Source organism: Xyrauchen texanus, chromosome 49, assembly GCF_025860055.1.
Source record: "Xyrauchen texanus isolate HMW12.3.18 chromosome 49, RBS_HiC_50CHRs, whole genome shotgun sequence".
Lineage (NCBI taxonomy): Eukaryota > Metazoa > Chordata > Actinopteri > Cypriniformes > Catostomidae > Xyrauchen > Xyrauchen texanus.
Window position 1 is genome coordinate 23,695,720 of NC_068324.1, and position 22,009 is coordinate 23,717,728.

Sequence of the window (22,009 nt, forward strand, 5' to 3'; positions counted from 1 at the left end):
GGTTTTTAAATTGGCAAATTTCTCCGAAAGGTGAAGAGTTTGGATCCCTTAAATGATTTTTTTTCATGCATTTATTTATTTTGTGGAATTTGATAATTTTCCATGGCACACCTGACAATCATCCACAGCACACTAGAGTGCCAAGGCACAGTGGTTGGGAAACACTCTGTAGATGACCTCAAAGCTAACAAAAACTCTCAGTCAAGCCACGAAACACAAATCTTGATTTTTACGCAATCTTTTCAAAGTTCCTAACTTTTTCTCAATGGATAATTAAGCATTTCTTCTGCAAACCATTGTGTTTTTCCTCTACATTCTTTCAATGCATCATACCCTTTGCAATCAATGGATTTGCTGCATTCTCTGAAGTGTGCAGATGCCCCAAGTAATTTTTTATTCATTTAAATTTTTGGGAAAATGTGCAATCTACTGCTAAACACATGTCCTTCCCAGCATGACCTGCAAGGGCACTGATCTCTCCTGTCATATAGAAGTTTTAAATAGGAATGTAGAACTTGTAAAGTTGGATAGTGAACTATGCAGACGGATGGGTTTGGGGTTCTTGTTTTATGCTAGCATCTTTGTGTCTCAGTCTGCGCGTGGCAGCTAGCATCCCGACATGAAGCAGTTATCTACCTGGAAAGGCAATTTGATAATGTTTACCTTACATATTAACCGATACTAAATTACCAATGTCCTCACTCTTCGCCTGCCAGCATCTCATATTGTGATTCTTGTTACAAAAGTGGTTTCTGATGAAGCGTACCAAATAAAAATTAGTAGACTTTGTTTATGCAAATGACGTTTTTATGTAATATGTCGCCTTGAAAAGATATGCAAATGTATGTATGTTTCAATACAATGTATCATTTTGTTAAGGCAAAAGAGAAAATTAATAGCCAGCTTTGGCAAAATAGCATGCATGTTGTTTGTTATAAACTGCATGTTCTTTGTTTTCATCTTTTAAATCAACTTGTTTTTGTAAAAGACCATGTCTTTGTCCAGATTGCCTGGTTTTGTAATGTGTGTGAGCTGAATTTGATGTTTGATTGTAGCTTCCTTCTCATGCTGCCGTTTGTGCTCACTCAACTAAGCACAAAACAACAACTATGTTCAGAATTCTATACTACCATACTACCAGTTCTATTTCTTCAGTATACATACAGTATAAAGAGTGCTTCCTGCGCATATTACATTTTTCACATTCTCTAAAAACCCAAGGCAATGGCCATTTTCAGAATAGCATACTTCCTTCCTGCTCATACTTTTTCTGCAGTATGAAATACTGAATGCAATATTATAAAATTATGACAAAAAAATATATTTTCTGTATGCATAAAATACCCAAGTGACCCATTATATTTCCAAAATGTGCAGCATATGATTAGACCACAGTGTGGAAATTTAGACATTTTACAAAAAAAAAAAATGCTAAATTACCATATTTATTTGCAAGATGATAAATGGATGCCACTCATTGAATTAAACTTGCAACATAAGTCATTTGGCAACAATTTGACAAAAAATGTATTGCATAGTTTATACGTTTTCCACACAGTATTAGTACGTAGTGTATACTGTGCAGTATTCAGTAAGACTTTTGTTATTATTCCATTCCAAACACAGCTGATGAGTCTGTCCTCCTCAGGCCCTGTGAGCTTTTTCAGATGAGAACTTTGTGTCATATTTTCTTAGCTTGAATTAAGTATTGTTTTTAAAGTATACATTTTTCCACTTGACATTTTCATGTATTCCAAACCTGTATGGGTATAGATTGGAATATGCTCAGAAGACTCACGCTTAACTAAAGCTTATAGTTTTTGTTGTCACCTTATAGATACTTAGATACTATAGACACACACACACACACACACACACAGTCCCAAAGTATGACTCTAATTTAATTTTAAATCAAGCCTTGGGAGCACTTTATGAGTTTAATTTACTCTATGTTACCTCTATTCAGGAATCACATTTGAAATTAAAAAAGCTAGCCATGTAGACAGGTTGAGTGACATGCCCTCATCCCCGAAAATCATGAGCAAAACTACACAAGGTCTAAGAAAATATGACATTTACATTTAAATATGAGTTCACTTGCAGCGAGGATAAACATGGCTTGTGTGAACCACAACTTGTTTTGTGTGTTGAATAATTGGGTGTTGAAAGCATGAAACCACTGAAATTCAAGAGACATTAAAGCTGCACTACCGAACGTTGTGCTCTCTAGCGACAGCTGTGGTTGAAACTTAAAATCGCAAGCAATTTGCAGAAGAACACTTCATGTGTGCTGCTTTTCAGCACTGTTCTTCTGTGCTGATGAATCTCATGATTTGAGGTTACCTGGACATCACCTGTGTGTGATCATGACTGGGAGATATTCAGAGACGGAGTCATAATGTTCTATTTTCATGTGGATATTTTATTCTATTAAACATTTAAAACCAAAATATTACTTGTTTTGAAAAAGATAAACAACACTTGAATTTACATATTTTGAATGAAATAATTCATTTTACACTTATAGTGCTTTTTTGACACTAGTGCTTTTACATTGATAACAAATCACCACGCGATACCAGAATATTTTAATATGATCATTCAAGTGTTTTATGTACTATTAATGTTGGTATAGTACTACATTTATCAATTTAAAAGGTGTAACTTGCATATGGTCGATTCCAGTCGAAGACTGTATTATTTTACAAAATATTTTATAGACTCAGTTGATAATGCAAGTAAAACCGTTTGCTACAATACTACGACAATGCACTGCACAGAATAACACTGTAAACTAAAAACATAAAACGAGGATTCAATAATGCTATGGATGGAATAGACATTTAAACAGGAAAATAATATGCAGAAATATGCAATAAAGAAAATTACATAAATACATTTTACATTTACATTTATTCATTTGGCAGACGCTTTTATCCAAAGCGACTTACAAAAGAGGAAGAACATCAGCGAATCATCTTAGGGAGACAGTGGTACAAAAAGTGCCATATTACAAAGTTTCACTATCATCAGAATAGTATAAAAATCAGATTTAAGTGCAACAAGAAGTGTAAATATTTTTTTTTTTTTTTTTTTTTTTTTTTAGTGACCGGTTAAGTGCTTTTGGAAAAGATGTGTTTTTAGCCGTTTTTTGAAGATAGAGAGTGAGTTAGCTTCCCGGATTGAGTTGGGAAGGTCATTCCACCACCGTGTTATGATGAAACTGAAAGTCCGGCAAAGTGTTTTGGTTCCTCTTTGTTTTGGTACGACAAGGCAACGTTCCTTAGCTGACCGCAGGCTTCTGGTGGGAACGTAGCTCTGCATAAATGTTTTTAGGTATGCTGGAGCAGACCCAGTGACTGTTTTATATGCCAGCATCAGGGCCTTGAATTTAATACGTGCATGAACCGGCAGCCAGTGGAGAGAACCAAAGAGTGGTGTAACATGTGCTCTCTTAGGTTCATTAAAGACCAGACGTGCTGCTGCATTCTGGATCATTTGGAGAGGTCTAATAGCACATGCAGGAAGGCCTGCAATGAGAGCATTACAGTAGTCCAGTCTAGTTATGGCAAGGGACTGAACGAGCAGTTGTGTGGCATGTACAGAGAGGAAGGGTCTTATCTTCCTGATATTGTAGTGTAAATCTACATGATCTTGCAGTTTTTGAAATGTGGTCTGTGAAATTTAGCTCATCATCAATGGTTACCCCTAGATTTCTGACCGTTTTGGAAGGCGAAACTGTAGTTGGACCCAGCTGCACGGTGATGTTGTGTTCAACAGCTGGGTTGGCTGGAAAGACAAGGAGTTCGGTCTTGGCTGGGTTGAGTTGAAGGTGGTGTTCCTTCATCCAGGCTGAGATGTCTGCCAGACAGGCAGCGAATCGAGCGGTCACTGTGGTGTCGTTGGGCTGGAAAGACAAGTAGAGTTGCGTGTCATCAGCGTAGCAGTGGTAAGAGAAACCATGTGACTGGATGATGGGTCCCAGTGATGTTCTGTATATGGAGAAGAGAAGTGGCCAAAGCACTGATCCCTGAGGTACCCCAGTAAGTAACTGGTGTGGCTTGGATATTTCCCCTCTCCATGCTACCTCAAAGGACCTTTCTGAGAGATAAGAGTTGAACCAGTCAAGCACAGTTCCGGTGATATACATTTAGCTAATAATTTCTTTAGCAGTAAAGTTATAATAGAGAGATGGTTACACACTAAACAAATTACTATGTACATTACTGAATTACAGAGCTGAGCTGTTGGTGGATCTGTAGACAGGGCGGACTTAAGTGGTGCGATGTTAAGCGGTGTCTTCTCTGTAAGTTGCTAACTAGTTTGTGAAATACATAGTGGAAAGTTAATAAAAAATTACCCCATCATTTTCCCTTTTCAATATAACTAATATAATGTTAACCTTGCCCCTGACAACCATATCACTCATGTTTTTCACATCAGTTTGCTTTGTTAGCCAGCAGTTTGTCAGTGCAGTCAGTACTTTAAAACAATTTCAGATTATTATACATCATAAACAGACAATGTGCTGAAAGGACAATTAGCGATCCTTTGGGGGTTTCTATGACTGGGGCAAAATAAATGAGAAAACAGTGGCATACACGCACTCTTATGGAACCTGGAAACTACAGCAATGTTATTAAATACTCGGAGGTCATGAATATTAGTAAACACATTACAGTTTCAGGGCCACCGCTGGCCAAATTGATGCCCTATGAAAGTGCAAGTGCGAGGCCATGGTCTGTGTTCCATGACTGCTACCAGGTCCTTGAATAATGTATAACTTTCGAGTAAAGGTGGATTTTCTGATGTCCCCCTAGGTTAAAAAGTTGCCCACTTGGGAGTTGGTGCCTTACGCAGACTGCGTAATATGCTTATAGGGAGCGGCAGTACTTAGTTCTGCTAGTGGTTGAGGAGAGTCCCCTGTTCACTGTGTAAAATGCTTTGAGTGTAGTGTCAGAAAAGCAATATATATAAACGTAATGTTCATTCATTCATTCATTCAGTAACATCACCACATCGTAATCAGTTAACAAACAAGTGTTGTTCAATTCATACTAGCATGACAAGCAATATGAGCCTCAGCAATCCTACCAGACAACATATCCAAGCATTATAGCAAGTAAAGAACTTCACCAAACAGTTTACAGCTGAACATCCATCCAGACTGCAATGAACTGTGTGACAGTGACTGACTGAACAGAACAGTGTTATTTCTCCAGCCGGAACACGTGACAGAATGTACTTCTATTCTGTGTTTATTGAAATTATGTAATGGTAGGGCTGAATGACATAAGCCAGTGATTTCTCACCAAATCCAACCCAAAAGCTCAAAGTCAAGTAATTTTTAAGTCAAGTCATGCTTATTTGTATAGAGCTATTCACAACACGCATCGTTTCAAAGCAGCTTTACAGAAATTATGTTGTAATAAAATATTTAGCTAATAAAGTCCTCATTGTGTGGTTATAATGATATTCACGAGAATATTATAGTATTAATATAGTCTTCAGGCCCCTTTAAAATGCAAATAATTTTTGTAGGCTTACCGTAGTGAACTGGGGTATGGTATGGACATTGTTTTGAACACTTTTTTTTTTTTTTTTTTTTACTCAATCAATATTGGCATTTGTTTTGTTTTTGTTTTTGTTTTTTTACCAAAAAAAGCTGCTTTAAGAAACCAACACTTAATCATTTTGAAAATTGATGTGTGTATGCAGTTCATGGTAATAATGGTAAAATTCAAAGTTTGATTTAGTTACTTTTGTATGAAAACAGATTTTGTACTGTGTTAAGGTTACCAGTGCATGTAACATTTCCAATGTAAAATCCGAGTCCTGAAGCAAAACCAATTAAGAACCACTCGTTTAGAACATATATTTTGCATTAATGCTTTATTTGTACAATATGGAGGCTAAGCAGGGTATGGTGGTCATCAGTTGAATGGAAATGTGTTGCTGAACTGAAATAGTATTGTACTATGACACACTAATGGTGTACTGTAATCTATGCATGACTTCATTCATGAGCCCTGCCCATCTACGGCTCTATACAAACCTTTGTGTGTTTGAGCACTGTTGTGAAGTGTGCATGGCCTATATCTGCTTCAACCAGAGAAGAATGACCTGAGATCAATACATGTTTTAGTGATTTATCATCATGAATGATCAGTTGTTAATGGCCTTGTGTTTTCATTAATGCTTTTTCAGGACATTGGCCAAACAAATGTTATTCAGGTTTTATCAAATACACTTGGATGTGAAAAACTCTCTTCATTGGAATTGCTTGTCAAAAGCACATGAAACAATAAAGATCATGTTTAGATGTAATAAGCAACAGTGTATTATGCCATTGTAGTCAACAAATAACTTGTTTGAGCATTACACAAACTGATTTAATGCATTAAATTATAATGATGATTTAGGAAACAATTTGAAGGACTTAATTCCTTCAAAATCCATCACTAGTAATATTTTCTTGTAAAGCAATGGTTGCAAATAGTAACGAGAATGAAGATAACATTTCTATCTTTTACTGTAAAGTTTTACTGCTTACAGTTAAAATCAAAAACATTTGGGGTTCTGTGTTTTCTCAATTCACATAATACATATGCATGATATGCAGATCTCAGTGATAGAAGCAATACATGGTATGCTTGTCATGGGGGTTGGATGTTGGGGTTTGATGTCAGGTTTAAGGGTGATGGTTAGGATTTTAAGGTTGAGGTTAGGGTTGGGCATAGGAAAAGTGGTTGTGGTTAGGGATGATGATTAATATCCAGGTTATGTTACGGGTGGGAGTAAAGGGGCAGGAATTAGAATTTGGAATTAAGGGTTAGAGACAGACCTCTAACACACCTGCCTGAAAGTAAAAAAATCAGTTAAGACCTTGACTAGCTGGTTCAGTTGTGTTTGGTTTGGGTTGGGATTCAAAATGAGAATTTAAGGTTGTTATATGGATTGTAGGGTTAGGGATAGGTGTTAGGAATAGGGCTAAAGGTTAGGTGAATGGGTGTGGGTAAGGGGCAGAATTTAGAATTGGACATTGAGGGTTAAAGCTAAGATTTTAGGGCTAGATGTTAGGGATTGTAAATAAGAGGTGAGACACATTTTAGATAAGTGTTAGGAGGTCAGGGACAGGGTTAGATCAGGGGTTCTCAATCCTGTTCCTGGGGGGCCAATGTACTACATGGTTTAATTCCAACCCTGCTCTTATATTCCTGACTGAAATGTTAGAGGAATCATTGAAGAATACCATGATCAGCTGGTTCAGGTGTGTTTTATTTGAGTTGGAGCTAAACTCTGCAGGAAAGTGGCCTTCCAGGAGCAGGATTGAGAACCAATGGGTTAGAGAATGGAGGTTCGGTTAGGAAGTAGGGTTTCAGAGTGTGAGTTTCAGGTTGGAACTGGGTTGTATGGTTGGGGTTTGACAAGAATGTTGTTCCAAGATCAACAAAAGATGTTTATACAGGAATACATCCTAATTGGCAAAATCATGGACACCACATTATCTTTCAATGCAACCCTGAATGACAGCACATGATTCATACCTAACTTTAAATAATAGAAAGGGTATATAATGAGACACTTTCTTCATCCTTGTTAACATGTAAATCAAAAAGCAGTATGCATACAAGAGTTGTATAAAGCATCTCTGTAACATAGATTTAGATCAGTCTTTTCTGTAATAAAACATTTATTGTATCTTTTCAATTAAATAGTTTATGCATTCTTTGTCTTTATTTACTGTTTTAAGAGGTTTACTGAAGTCAAACTTTAATTTACAGTTTTGCTTGAATTTGACTCCTTTCATTATTATCAAAGGCTGCATTTGTGTAACAATTTTCTTGCAGGCCATCACTACTGCTCTTGACCTTCTCCATATTTACTACTCCTTCCTGGTCTGGATGTTTCTCCCATGCCTTGCCAAAATCTCCCAAATCCTAATAGAAGCAGATAATTGTTCAGTTTGTATTTAAAATACTTAAATGTGATCAGATTATTTTACAAACAGCTCTTTACCTCTTTGTCCTGACTGAGGTCGATATGTGCGTATCTCTCAAAGCAGAAGCAGAAGACATCCCTAATAGATCGAGTCAGTCCTGGCTTTACCTTCTGGGCATCTGATGGCCCTGAACACCAGGAGGATGGTTATTGGAAAGATGCACAATTCTTTTAATTTTTTAATTTATTCTTTGGTTTATTACTGAAATAAAATATTCTTATCTTTCAGCTCAAAATACTTTCTAAAAGGGGGAATTCAATTGTTTCCTGTAAACTCTTCTTAATATTATTAACTCCTTGCTATCCTTAGGGCATATCCCAAGAAACTTTAAGCAGGCAGTTATTAAACCCCTTATCAAGAAACCACAGCTTGATCCTGGGGAGTTGGCTAATTATAGACTGATCTCAAATCTCTAGAAAAGGAAATACTAGAAAAGGTGGTGTCCTCCCAACTATGCTAATTTTCAAAGAGAAATGGTACTGTATATATGAACAATTTCAGTCAGGATTTAAGCCCAATAATAGTAAAGAGACAGCACTTATCAGAATTAAAAATGACTTGCTCTTATAATCTGATCATAGATGAATTTCTCTTTTAGTCCTTTTATATCTTAGTGCTGCCTTCGACACCATAGATTGCAACATTTTCATTGATAGGCTTGCAAAATTTGTTGGCATTTGTGGACAGGTATTAGCATGGTTTAAATCATATTTAGCCGACCACTACCACTTTTTCAGTATAAATGACAAATTGTCAGATCAAACTTAAGTTTAATATGGAGTGCCACAGGGATCCAGTTTAGAGCCTTTGCTTTTCTCCATGTATATGCTTCCCCTGAGAGGCATAATCAGGAACCATGGAATTAGTTTTCACTATTATGCCAATGATGCCATACTTTATATTTCTTCGAAACCCGATGAACTTTCACAGTTCTCCAAGTTAGCAGATTGTATCAATGATATCAAAGATTGGATGGCTAGAAATTTCCTTCTATTCAATTCACACAAAACTGAGGTAGTAATTATTGGAAGAAAAAAACTCTAAAACGAAGCCGCTAAAATAAAATTTGACTCTCGATGGATGTAATGTTACTTCTACAGCAAATAATTTAGGTCAGATTCAGCTTTATTTCCAGTTATGCTTACACATACAAGGAATTTGTCTTGGTGACACAAGACAGAGATAATAATAAAATATAATCAAAAATGTAAAAAAAATAAAAATTTAATAGAATATAAAGTATATATAGAATACACAATAAGACAAATATATATTTACATTTATGCATTTGGCAGATGCTTTTATCCAAAGCGACTTACAGTGTACTTACTACAGGGACAATCCCCCCAGAGCAACATGGAGTTAAGTGCCTTGCTCAAGGACACAATGATGGTGGCCGTGGGGATGGAACCAACGACCTTCTGATTACCAGTTATGTGCTTTAACCCACTACCCACTATGCCACCACCACTCTATATATATATATATATATATATATATATATATATATTCCACAATCATCTCCACCATTTTGAGCATGTACAGCTGCATGTTGTTTTGACTGCACCAGAGAGCCAGCTGTTCAACCTCCCTTCTGTATGCAGACGCATCGTCATCTTGGATGAGGCCGATGACAGTGGTATCACCTCTAAACTTCAGGAGCTCTACAGAGGGGTCCTTGGCGATGCAGTCATGTGTACAGTGAGAAGAGTAGTGGGGGCGTAGGGTACCTGTGCTGATTGTACAGGTGTTGTATGTGAATTCGCCCTGTCTCACTAGATGCTGCCTGTCTGTCAGAAAGCTGGTGATCCACTGACAGATAGACGTGGGAACAGAGAGTTGGTGTAAATTAGTCTGGAGAATAGCTGGGATGATGGTGTTGAAAGCTGAACTGAAGTCCACAAAAAAGATCCTTACATATCTCCCTGGTCAGTCGAGATGTTGCAGGATATGATGCAATCCCATGTTGACTGCATCCTCCACAGACCTGTTTGCTCTTATAAGCAAATTGAAGGGGATCTAGAAAGGGTCCAGTGATGTCCTTCAGGTGGGCCAACACTAGTCTCTCAAATGATTTCATGACCACAGACATCAGAGCGACGGGTCAGTAGTCAACAAGTCCTGTGATTTTTGGTTTCTTTGGGACAGAAAATATGATTGAGCAGATCTGTGTGAGCATGGGGGCCAGCTGGTCAGCACAGGATTTAAGACAAGCAGGTGAAACCTCATCTGGGCCCTGTGCTTTCCTTGTCTTTTGTTTTCGGAAGAAACGGCACAACTCTTCTTCACAGATCTAAGTACAGGTTGAGTAGCAGGAGGGGGTTGAAGGAGGTGTTGATGTTTGTGTGAAGTGAAGGTCAGAGCGGGTGTGGGTTGTTTTTTCAACTTCTCAGAGTATCTTCTTTTAGCCACTCTGGTTTCCTTGTTCAGTGTGTTCCTGGCCTGATTGTACAAGACTTTATCCCCACCTCTGTAAGCATCCTTTTTGGCCTGACGAAGCGGCCCGTGTTCTGCTGTAAATCATGGTTTGTCGTTGTTGAACATTAAATAAGTCCTAGTAGGAATGCATATCTCCTCACAGAAACTGATATATGATGTAAAAGTATCTGTGAGCTCATCCAGATTGGTTTCTGTTGCCTCAAAAACACTACAATCAGTGCATTCAAAGCAGGCTTGTAGTTCCAGCTCTGCTTCATTGGTCCATCTATTTACAGTCTTTACTACATGCTTAGCAGATTTGAGTTCTGCCTGTAGATTGGAAGAAGATGAACCAGACAGTGATCAGATAGTCCTAAAGCTGCTCTAGGGACAGAGCGATATGCATCCTTCATTATTGTATAGCAATGATCCAGTATATTTCTGTCTCTGGTTGGGCATGTAATGTGCTGTTTGTATTTAGACAGTTCACGTGTGAGGTTTGCTTTGTTAAAATCTCCAAGTATAATAATAACTAAGTTCGGATATTGATGTTCCGTGTGTATGATTTGATCAGCCAGCTGTTGCAGCGTGGTGCTCACTCACGTGTGTGGTGGGATATAAACACTCACCAGAATAAACAAGGAAAACTCCCGCAGTGAATAGAAAGGCTTACAGTTAATATTTCTCGATTTCCCCATTAAATCCACGATGCGATCCGCTCTGAATAGCAGGAATCCCAGCAGATGTAATGCTCTATCCACAATGGCTTTACTCAGCCAGGTTTCTGGACCTCTAATCAAATATTACTATATTAGTTTCCCTGTTTGATATACATCCTGAGGTTACCAGAGGCCGCCAGATCCAGCTTCGATCCTGCTTGATTGTACGACTCCCATTGCTACGTGATGCTTAATGATGAGGACTATCTGCAGCCTATGTCACCCAGACATCACTTCAGTGTACTACGATGGACTCTACAGAGGATGAACTGTAGAGTTCAAACTTCAAGACAGGGGATACTGTACTGGTCACTGACTGAACCTTGGACTTAGGATGGCCTTCAAAGATATTAACTGCCACAATCTTCCAGCCAGACTATGATGCCCCTCTCTGACTGTTACTTGTATTGTCTTGGTCAAAGGATGGACTACACTCTCTTAAAATGGAAAACATAGTCAATAAATGAATTGCTGACTAAAGACTTCATCAGCCAAATAACAAAGGACAATGCATCTATGTGAACATCCAAAGTCAAGATGGACTTTTCTCTTTATTAATCTTACAGTTCATGCAAAATCCTTTGTTTATGCCCCTAATATTTGATCCCTTTAAAATAACTTGCTTTGAAATAACCACTGCTAGATTTATGGTCTGTAACTTAATGTGTTTTGTATTTGCTAGTAGCTGATGAAATAAAGCAGCTGATGAAGCACCAATTCCTACCTGTCAGCAGTGTAATGAGTAGCCCTGCTGCTACAGTTCCAACAAACCCCACTGCACTGTAGTACAGATAAGACATAGAGTACCATGAATCAGCCAGCCAAGACCTGAACACAAAAATGAATGTCATGCTTGTAATTGCGATTCAGGGGTAGGGACATTGTCATTCTAAAATTTACTGAATTAGACAAAATTTTGTGTGCAGCATGAGCAGGACATATTAAGAATATAAAATATTGGTCCATTTTACCTGAAGAGTAAGATCGTACATTTAAAATTACTGCTAAAAGGTAATTTTGTTAGCTTTTTTTCTACCACATACATGACCTCAATGCTAACAGACATTGACTAAAGGCCACAAAATTCTGATCTTATGAGTTCTTGTTTTTTTTGGATTTTGTTCAAGTGTTCTGATTTCCGGAAAATGCAAGATGCTCATTGTACCTTTCAGAGTTGAGAGCACTCATGGTGAGTGCTGTTGGATTTAATCCATCTGCTGTGATGCTGAAATTACATGCTGCAGTGTTGAGTTCGAGAGGGTGTGTGTTATTGGTGGATGCAGGGTAAATGAACGCACCCACACCAACCCAGAATGACAGAGCGATGCCCACTATCAGACCCCCAACAGCCCCCTAAAGAGAAAAACTTTACTTGAAATATATGTTATACTAACTATACAAAGTTTTGTAATAAAGCAATGTTCTTTATAATGTTGAATTATTCTGGACTTCTTACTCTTATTGTTTAGATAAAATTCCCCATTCAATTACAATGACAAATATTTTCAAAAGCTACTATAATTCCTAACATCTTATAAAAATTCTATAACATTTAAGAAGAGAAATGAAGGGACTGACCCCATCAAGAAACACAATATATTACAGAAGATCTGCACAGTCCGAAAGTAAATAAATAAATAAAATGGTACCTTTAGTGGTACAACAGATTGTTACAGTGTTACTGGGGCAGTGTCCTCAAAGGTACCCCCACTGTACCCTCTTTACACCTTAAATAATTAATATGTACCCTTTAGGGACATATAAGGTACAAATACATTGCTATTGACATATAAAGGGTACAGTGGGTATACCTTTGATGTTACTGCACCAATGACAAGCTGTTGTATCCTTAAAGGTACAACTTTCACAATTTATTCTGAGAGTGTCCAGTACCACAACTAACAAAACTCTGGTATTAGAGCTTGAAAACCTTATAGTTGGTGACAGGAAACAGAATGCCGAGGGAGAAGAGGCCCAGCATTGGGCCACCACACATGCCATGGATACTAAGAGCTGCCTGAGGCACAGGAAGGAGAAAAACACAATCACAGGAAGCTAAGCAGGAACTGATAATCCAATTCCATATGAGAATCATGTGACCTTCATACCTGCACAATTCCTCCCATGTATGATGCAGCCACGGCCATAGTAGTGCACACACCACCAAACACCACACCTACATATGAGCAAACAGTTAGTAAATCTTTAGCATTTGTATTGATTTCTTTTCTTTTTTTTCTAAAACATGCATCACTGTTATTATTACCCATTTTAGGGTCAGGGATTTGAACCTGTGTCATGGTCTCAATGAGTCCGCTGGTTTGTTCCAGTTTGTTCATTCAGGTGTCACTGCATAATCAGCGTTGCCTTGGGAACCTTGATTGTTTCCATGGAAACGCTGATCATTCCAACTTGCTGCCAACCAGCGGCACCTAATCACTACTAGTTCGTTGCACTAGTACTGTTCATTGCTTGGTTGTTGTTTGAGTTCTGTTACTTACCACTCCCTCTGCCTTAGTCAGTCCTGTATCATCTTCTCTCTATTGGTTGCCAGTCTGCACTTTGTGTGCCTGATTGAGGTTACCTTCTAGCCTGTTTCCTCGCTTCCCTTTCTCCTGAGTTTCCCTCAACGATTACCTCACTGCACGGATCTGCTCCATACACTACCACGATGCACACAAACCTAGGAACACACTACTCTCTCAGAGGATTCCTCATGGATCTACGCTCTACACTTCTACTATGCACACAAGCCTACGAACACACACCCCATCTCCACGCTGCAGTCGGTGCCGGGTACCTTTGACACTTCACCAGCTTAAACTGTGTTTATGTAAATAAAAAGTTCCTTGCCTCCACACTAGGATCTTTTGTCTCATCATTTCTGACACTAACCCTGCAATAAGAATGAAACATTCCTGTTAAACATCATCTACATTTTCTTTATGTTGTTTATTAATAATAGTAGACTTTCATATGGAACCATATTTCAAATTAATTTAATTAGTCATTAATCTTACAGTTCAAGCTAAATCTTTGTATAAACACATTTTAAACCATGACTTTAACTACACATAAGTAATATATATATATATATATATATATATATATATAGCTCAGCATTCAACAAGGTGATTCTCATCATTGAGCTCATCAACAAGCTTTCCACCCTTGGTGTGCCTCCCATTCTCTGCAACTGGGTTCTAGATTTTCTAATGGGCAGACACCAGAATCTTAAAATAGGGAGCCACACATCTAGGACAATAACCATAAACACAGGAACTCCTCAGGGCTGTGTGCTTCTATCTACAGGCCATCAGGCTTGTGAATGACTCTCATCCACTACCCCTCCTCCCAGCACTGCTAGTAATCAAATTACCAATATTTGTAGAACAGAATTCTTCAATCTCAGAAATATTGCTAAATTATGATACATGCTCTCTGTTGCTGATGCCAAAAAACTTATTCATGTGTTCATAATCTCAAGACTAGATTATTGTAATGCATTACTGGGAGGATGTCCAGCAAGTTCAGTAAATAAACTTCAATTGGTTCAAAATGCAACAGCCAGAGTCCTGACTAGGACCAAGAAATATGATCATATTAACCCAATTTGATTATCGTTACATTGGCTACCTGTTACGTTTCATATTCATTAAAAAATATTGTTAACTACGTACAAAGCTTTGAATGTTCTAGCTCTGCAGTACTTAAGTGACCTTCTACCATGCTATATTCCATCACGTTCATTATGATCACAAAATTCGGGCCTGTTAATATTTCCTAGAATATCAAAATCCACAAAAGGAGGTAAATCCTTTTCATATTTGTCTTCTAAACTATGGAATGGTCTGCCAGAACCAGAAACATGAATCATGCTCTAGAACTCTGCAAAATTAATATTATTCTATTTGTTTCCCTGTCTCAACCTCGGAATTCATATCCCAAGTTACCAGAGTTGGCCAGATCCAGCTCTGTTCCTGCTTGGTATCGGACTCCACTGCTACATGTCTCTGAAGATGATGAATAATAGAAGCCGGTGCCAGCCAGATATCACTTCAGTCTTTAGGGGATGAACTGATGCCATCTCCAACCATAAGACATGGGATACTAAATATACACCAAATATATACCACTGCCTGAAACGAAATGACCTGCCGGTTGAACTGCGATGCACGTCATTGATCTCTGCCTGCATCTCCTTGGTATAATGATGGACTACACTCTTGAAATGGAATACATAGACTATCATTTAATTGCCAACAAAAGACTTCATCAGCCAACTAACGAAGGACAATACATCAATGTGAACTTCTGCAGTTAATCATGGATGAACTTCAAAGACATTAGTCATTAATCTTCATGTAAAATCTTTGTTTAAACACTGGCCCTTAACACTTACTTAGTTTGCTCATTTTAATCCATGGCCGACACTGCAAATAAATAACTGTTATTGGCATTATATTAATGTTGTTTAGTCAGAGGGGAACTGGTCCCACAGTGAGTGTGGTTTCTCCCAAGGTTATTTTTCTCCATTAATCAACATCTTATGGAGTTTTGTGTTCCCCTTCTGTCACTCACTCGACTTTGTGTCAGTTGTAGTGACACAAGGGGCTTCTTTCGGGAGCCTCAGATACATCTGAATATGAAAAAGGCCAATGAAAAATAGGCGAACAGAATGTCCCGCCCCCGGATAAACAGGTATAAAAGGTGGGGATCGTGCAACTGTTCAGTCAGATTCTTTCTTCAGAGCGGAGCGGTTGTTTGTTCAGTGACCTGAGAAACTTGCTACTGTGCCACTCATCTCTAAAGAGTTTTGCTGTTGGATCTATGGCACATTGCCAATGGCTTTCTCCCTTCTCTGCACGCCAGTGCAATCCATGCCCCTGGGCGCTTCGACAGCATTCTAAAAAAGCAATAACTCCTCTAAAAGAGCATAATTTGTCTAAAAGAGTAAACGCATTGGCGTCGAACATCTTTTTAAAGACTTGTCTTTCTCAAGATTCTGACAGGCATATACGCTGCCTCGTGTGCCTGGGTCGCGATCACATTGAGGCAGCGTTTTTGGATAGCTCATGTAGTCATTGCGAGAACTTGACAATGGCATCATTGCAGTCTCGGCCTGCCTTCCTTAAAGGGAACGGCACTCCAGCCACCCCCCGAGTTGCTCCTTCCTACCTTGAGGACTACCCAGCTGGCGATGGAGGCGATTTGGGGAGTTCAGCGGGCACGGTTTTGCCGGGTGAAATTCCACAAACCACGCAGAATGCTCGATTGCTTCCTTCCGGGCTCGACGCGAGACCGGCTCGCCTCATGTCCAGTCTGATGTCTTTGTTGGCACCATGGAGCAGGATGATGATGTCGCCGCTGCATTGGAGACCGCAACCACTTGGCGGGATCGCCCTACACTCCCCTCAAAGGCCTGTAGGACGACGTCGTCGCTGACAGTGAAAGCCTACAGGGCCTCTGGACAGGCAGCATCCGCCCTGCATTCCATGGCCCTCCTGCAAGTTCACCAGTCAAAGGCACTAAAAAATCTGGACGTTGATGTGCTGAAGGAACTGCGCTCAGCTAGCTTCATTGCACCCAAAAAAGGAGGTGGGTTGAGGCCAATCTTGGACCTGAGAGTTCACAACCGGAATCTGCACAAACTCCCTTACAAAACGCAAAAACACATTTTAACATGCGTCCGGCATCAAGATTGGTTTTCAGCTGTAGACCTGAAGGACGCATACTTTCATGTCTCAATTTTGCAACATCAATTTTCCCAACACAGACCCTTTCTACGGTTCGCATTCGAGAGCCAGGTGTATCAGTACAAGGTCCTCCCCTTTGGCCTGTCACTGTCCACTCGTGTCTTCATGAAGGTCACAGAGGCAGCTCTTGCCCCGCTAAGGGAAGTGGGAATCCTCAAACTCTCATGGCGTTTCCATTACTGATGTTCAGGTTTTTAACACTCTGATCTCTGATCATATGCCTGTACTGTTTTCTATGTCCTCTCCTTCTACAAAATCACATATTTCTCCTACTGCACAATGGACTCGTTACTTTTCTCCCTGTTTCTATGATGAATTCACTAACACCTTCAATGAGGTGTGTCTGTCTCTGTCCCTGGAGTCACCCCTACCCAACTTGGATGCTGAACAACATCTGAGTCTGTTTAATACTGTATGTTGCGAGGTTTTAAATACTACTGCTCCTTTAAAAGTTAAGAAGTCAAAATGAACCATGGCTCAGTGATACCATCCGCTCCCTGAGGCGTGCATGTAGAAGAGATGAATGTAAATGGAAATGTGATAAGCTACAAATCTCTTATGAAATGCTGAAAAACTCCCTCAGTGCTTTTCAGAAAGCTATGATATCTGCTAAATCTAAGTATTTTTCTAAGTTAATTTTAAAAAACCATCATAGTTCAAAAGCCTTATTTTCTGTGTTAAATTCTGCTCTAAATCCTCCTAGAAATGTGGTTTCTAATCCCTCAGTACCATTATGTGAAGGTTTCTCAAGGTTTTTTTGTGAGAAGATCACCTCTCTAAGATCTCAGTTGCAATCATCTGCTAATGTCTCACCTGAACCGGGTTGTTCTTCAGCCATATGGAGTGTCTTTGAACCAGTTTCTCTTCTATCTCTCAGAGAAATTGTTGATCATTTGAAACCTTCCTTCTGCTCTCTTGATGTTCTTTCTCCCCGTATCTTGAAACAAATTTTTGATTCGGTTGGAACATGTTTGGTGTCTTTTCTGAATAAATGCTTGAGCACAGGGACGCTCCCTGATATACTAAAACAAGCTACTATTACTCCTCTTCTTAAGAAACCTTCACTGGATGATAGGGATTTTAATAATTTTCGACCTATTTCGACCCTTCCTTTTATTACAAAAGCATTTTAGAAAACGGTTCTCAAGCAACTCCAGTCTTATCTTAGCTCAAATCAAATTCTTGAAACTTTCCAGTCTGGTATTAAGCCTCTGCACAGCACAGAGTCTGCTTTATTAAGGGTTTCTAATGATATACTGTTAGCAACTGACGCTGGTGACTCTGTGATCCTAATACTATTAGACCTAACCTCAGCATTTGTAACAGTTGATCATAAAACTCTTTTATCCCGACTAGAATATGTTGTGGGCATCCAGGGAACTGTCCTCAGTTGGTTTAGATCTTATCTAACAAATAGAAGTTTCTCCGTTAAATTGGGTAATTTTTCTTCCTCGCCAGTCCAACTCTCATGTGGAGTGCCGCAGGGGTCTATTCTCGCACCCATTCTTTTTTCCCTGTATTTACTTCCTCTGGGCTCCATTTTCAGAAAGCATGGTGTATTATTTCACTGTTATGCAGATGATACACAAATTTATTTGCCTCTGAAACGCAACAAAGATACTGCTCTGAAATCTCTTTTTGTATGCTTAGAAGAAGTAAAAATATGGTTCTCACAAAATTTCTTATTTCTGAATGAATCCAAAACCAAGGTTATAGTCTTTGGCCCACATGACAACTACAATAGCAGTAACATTGATCTGGATTATCTTCACCCAACTTCATGTTGCATTAAGAACTTAGGTGTTCTCTGGGATCAGAATCTCAAATTTGAAAAACAAATAAATGCGGTGATTAGTTCTTGTTTTTTCCAGCTACATCTTCTCTCTAAGATTAAATCCTCCCTTTCTGAGAAAACCTTAGAGATTGCTGTCCATGCGCTCATTACATTGCGGTTGGATTATTGCAACTCTCTTTACTATGGCATACCCAAAAACTCTATTGCTCGTCTACAATTAGTACAGAATGCTGCTGCAAAGTTCCTCAAACGAAAACGTAAATTCGATCATGTTTCACCTATTTTAAAATCACTGCATTGGCTACCTGTGAATTTTAGAATTGAGTTTAAAATTCTTCTCTTTGTTTTTAAATCCGTAAATAATCTGGCACCTAGTTATTTGTCTGAGCTACTCTGTCCACACAATCCCACACGAAACATGAGGTCTGGTGATCAGAGACTTTTGTCTGTCCCCAGATCACGGTTAAAGAATAGAGGGGACAGAGCCTTTGCGATCGCTGGCCCTAGGCTGTGGAACAGCCTTCCGATTTACATCAGAGCGGCTCAATCGCTAACTGTTTTTAAATCCTCTCTTAAAACTTATTTTTTTCTCTAGCTTTTAATTCATTGTGAGTTTTTGTCATGAATGTGTGGTTTGTCCTTGTTCCTTACTTTGTGTATTGTTCAGCACTTTGGTCAGCCTTGTTTGCTGTTTTTAAATGTGCTATATAAATAAATACAAACTTGAAACTTACTACCTTGATGACTGGCTGATCTTAGCTCACACTCGAGAGGCACTATGCACTCACAGGGACCAGGTGCTCGGGCACCTCAGCCGTTTAGGTCTTCAGGTCAACTTGGAAAAGAGCAAGCTCTCCCCGGTTCAGAGCATCTCTTTTGTCTCAATGAGAGCGTGCCTCACAAACGAGCTTGCACTGTCAGTGCTGAAATGCATTTCGTCTTTCAAAATAAGCACTGCGGTCTCTCTAAAACAGTTCCAGAGGCTCCTGGGGCATATGGCATCCTCAGCCGCGGTCGCGCCGCTAGGGTTGATGCATATGAGACCGCTTCAGCACTGGCTTCGGTCTCGAAACACAAGATGGGCATGGCGCCATGGCACGTATCGGGTGGTCTTCACCCCCCTCTGCCATCAGTTATTCAACCCTTGGATAGACCTCTGTTTTCTGCGGACAGGAGTCCCCCTACAGCAGGTGTCCAGAGGCATCCTGGTCACCATAGATGCCTCCAAACAGGGTTGGGGCACCGTGTGCAATGGGCATGCAACCGCCGGCTCCTGGTCAGGCTCGTGGTTACTTTGGCACATCAACTGCCTAGATTTGCTGGCTGTATTCCTTGCCCTGCGTAGGTTTCTCCCGCTTATTCGAGGCAAGCACGTCCTGATCCATTCAGACAGCGCTGCGACGGTAGTGTACAGAAACCGCCAAGGTGGAGTCGCATGTCACAACTCGCCCGCCATCTCCTCCTTTGGAGTCAGCACTGACTGAGGTCACTGCACGCCACTCATATCCCAGGCAGCCTCAACATGACAGCGGACACACTGTTGCGAAAGACTTCGCTCAACGGGGAGTGGAGGCTCCACCCCCAGGTGGTTCAGCTGATCTGAGAACATTATGGCAAAGCACAGGTAGACCTGTTCGATTCCCAAGAGAACTCCCATTGCCCGCTCTGGTACTCCCTCAGGTCGGAGGCAAGTCCCTTCGGGACAGACGCGCTGGCACACAACTAGCCCCGGGGGCTGCGCAAATACGCATTTCCCCCAGTACCCCCTTACTGGCCCACTCGGACTTGGTTCTCTGATCTTACGCTCCTCACAACAGCAACTCCTTTGCAAATCCCCTGAGGAAGGACCTTCGTTTCTCAGGGACGGGGCACCTTCTGTTCCCAGACCTCTGGAATCTCCACGTCTGGCCTCATCAGTCGAGCCAAGTGCCCTCTCCCAGAAGACAGCCCTCCTGATTGCACTCGCTTCCATCAAGAGGGTTGGAGACCTGCAAGCGTTCGAAGCTGTTATGAATGCAGAACATGACTGAGCAGATGCACGATCCCCGCCTTTTATACCCGTAGGTCCGGAGGCGGGACATGCAAATTCTGTTCCCCAATTTTTCATTGGCCTTTTTCATATTCACAGGTATCCGAAGCTCCCAAAAGAAGCCCCTTGTGTCACTACAATCGACACCATGTCTCGTTCCCTCCATCAGGGAACGGGGGTTACACTACGTTACCTAGACGTTCCTTGCCACAGTCGCTTCGGCTTGCTCACTGGGGTTCTAAATACAATTATTATTATTATTTATAATGTATTTATTTTTATACACAATTTACAATCATATTTAATCAAATTACACAATGATGATTCTAAGAGTTTCATTTTCTGCTAAAGAATGATTTTCTGTAAAGCTGCTATGTGTTTTGTGAAAAGTACTATACAAATAAAAATAACTTATCTTTAACAATGCAATCTTTAACAAGTTCACATCAGGCACAACAGTGCCGCTATAACGCGAGCTGCCATCTGTATTGTTGTGGTTGAATGGGTCACATGAATGCGTCACATGACAACAAATACGTCATCATTTTAAGATATATCCATTTTTGCATTGGGGAGCATTTTCAAAAAGCTCAGTATGGATGGCCATCCTTTGTGTGCTCATTGTTTGGAACACCAACAGGGCTCATGGGGCGAGAGAGGCTCTCATGGTACACGTTAAACAATGGCAAAGGTTAAATTGGGGAGGCTAACGGTTAATCAGTTTAATCAAAAGTATTATTTTTCACAATTAATATCGAATATATTATTTATTATTATTTATTTACACTCATTATAACTACATTTTAGAGTTTATATAATCTCTTTCATTGGTACAGTTTATTAACACATGAATGGGGTCAGTCGTATTGCTGTTACAACTGACCCCACCGTGTCATAATGAAACTTGATATGCTGGTTACACACTTCAACAACTGTCATTTTTGCAGTAGTTTGCAGCTTCTCAATGGAAGTGGTGAACCTCTAGTAAACATTTGGCCACAATGAAGAGTTTGCCGCAAAGCTAATTTGCATTTTAAAATAATGAGTGCCAAATATGCATGTGCCTAGATGTTCTACAGATTTAAAAATTTTTATTTAATACTAAGCCCCTACCAGTATCCACATTTTCTTACAGGCTAGTTTTTCCACTTTTATCTTGCTGTGAATCTATATTCATGGTTATGTGTTGATCTGCTGAGGAAAAACATTTTTATTTTGTATTCAAGTGATTGAATCTGCTCTTTATTTTTAAATCAGTATTGTTATTATAAACTTATTTAGCAGGTGAAA

The 22,009-nt window shown here is 39.6% G+C and overlaps 1 protein-coding gene across 1 annotated transcript in view; it reads right to left on the reverse strand.

The window, feature by feature from the left end:
* Positions 1-1,054: 1,054 nt before the first annotated feature.
* The window catches only part of slc5a12 (solute carrier family 5 member 12), a 48,020-nt gene continuing 27,065 nt past the window's right edge, over positions 1,055-22,009 (reverse strand). The window contains exons 10-15 of the mRNA XM_052123030.1: positions 13,248-13,315; positions 13,070-13,156; positions 12,305-12,492; positions 11,864-11,967; positions 8,020-8,129; positions 1,055-7,940 (exon numbers count right to left, since the gene is read on the reverse strand). Of these exons, the coding sequence (XP_051978990.1) occupies positions 7,779-7,940; positions 8,020-8,129; positions 11,864-11,967; positions 12,305-12,492; positions 13,070-13,156; positions 13,248-13,315 (719 nt within the window). The 3' untranslated portion in view covers positions 1,055-7,778. The remainder of the gene's footprint in view (positions 7,941-8,019; positions 8,130-11,863; positions 11,968-12,304; positions 12,493-13,069; positions 13,157-13,247; positions 13,316-22,009) is intronic.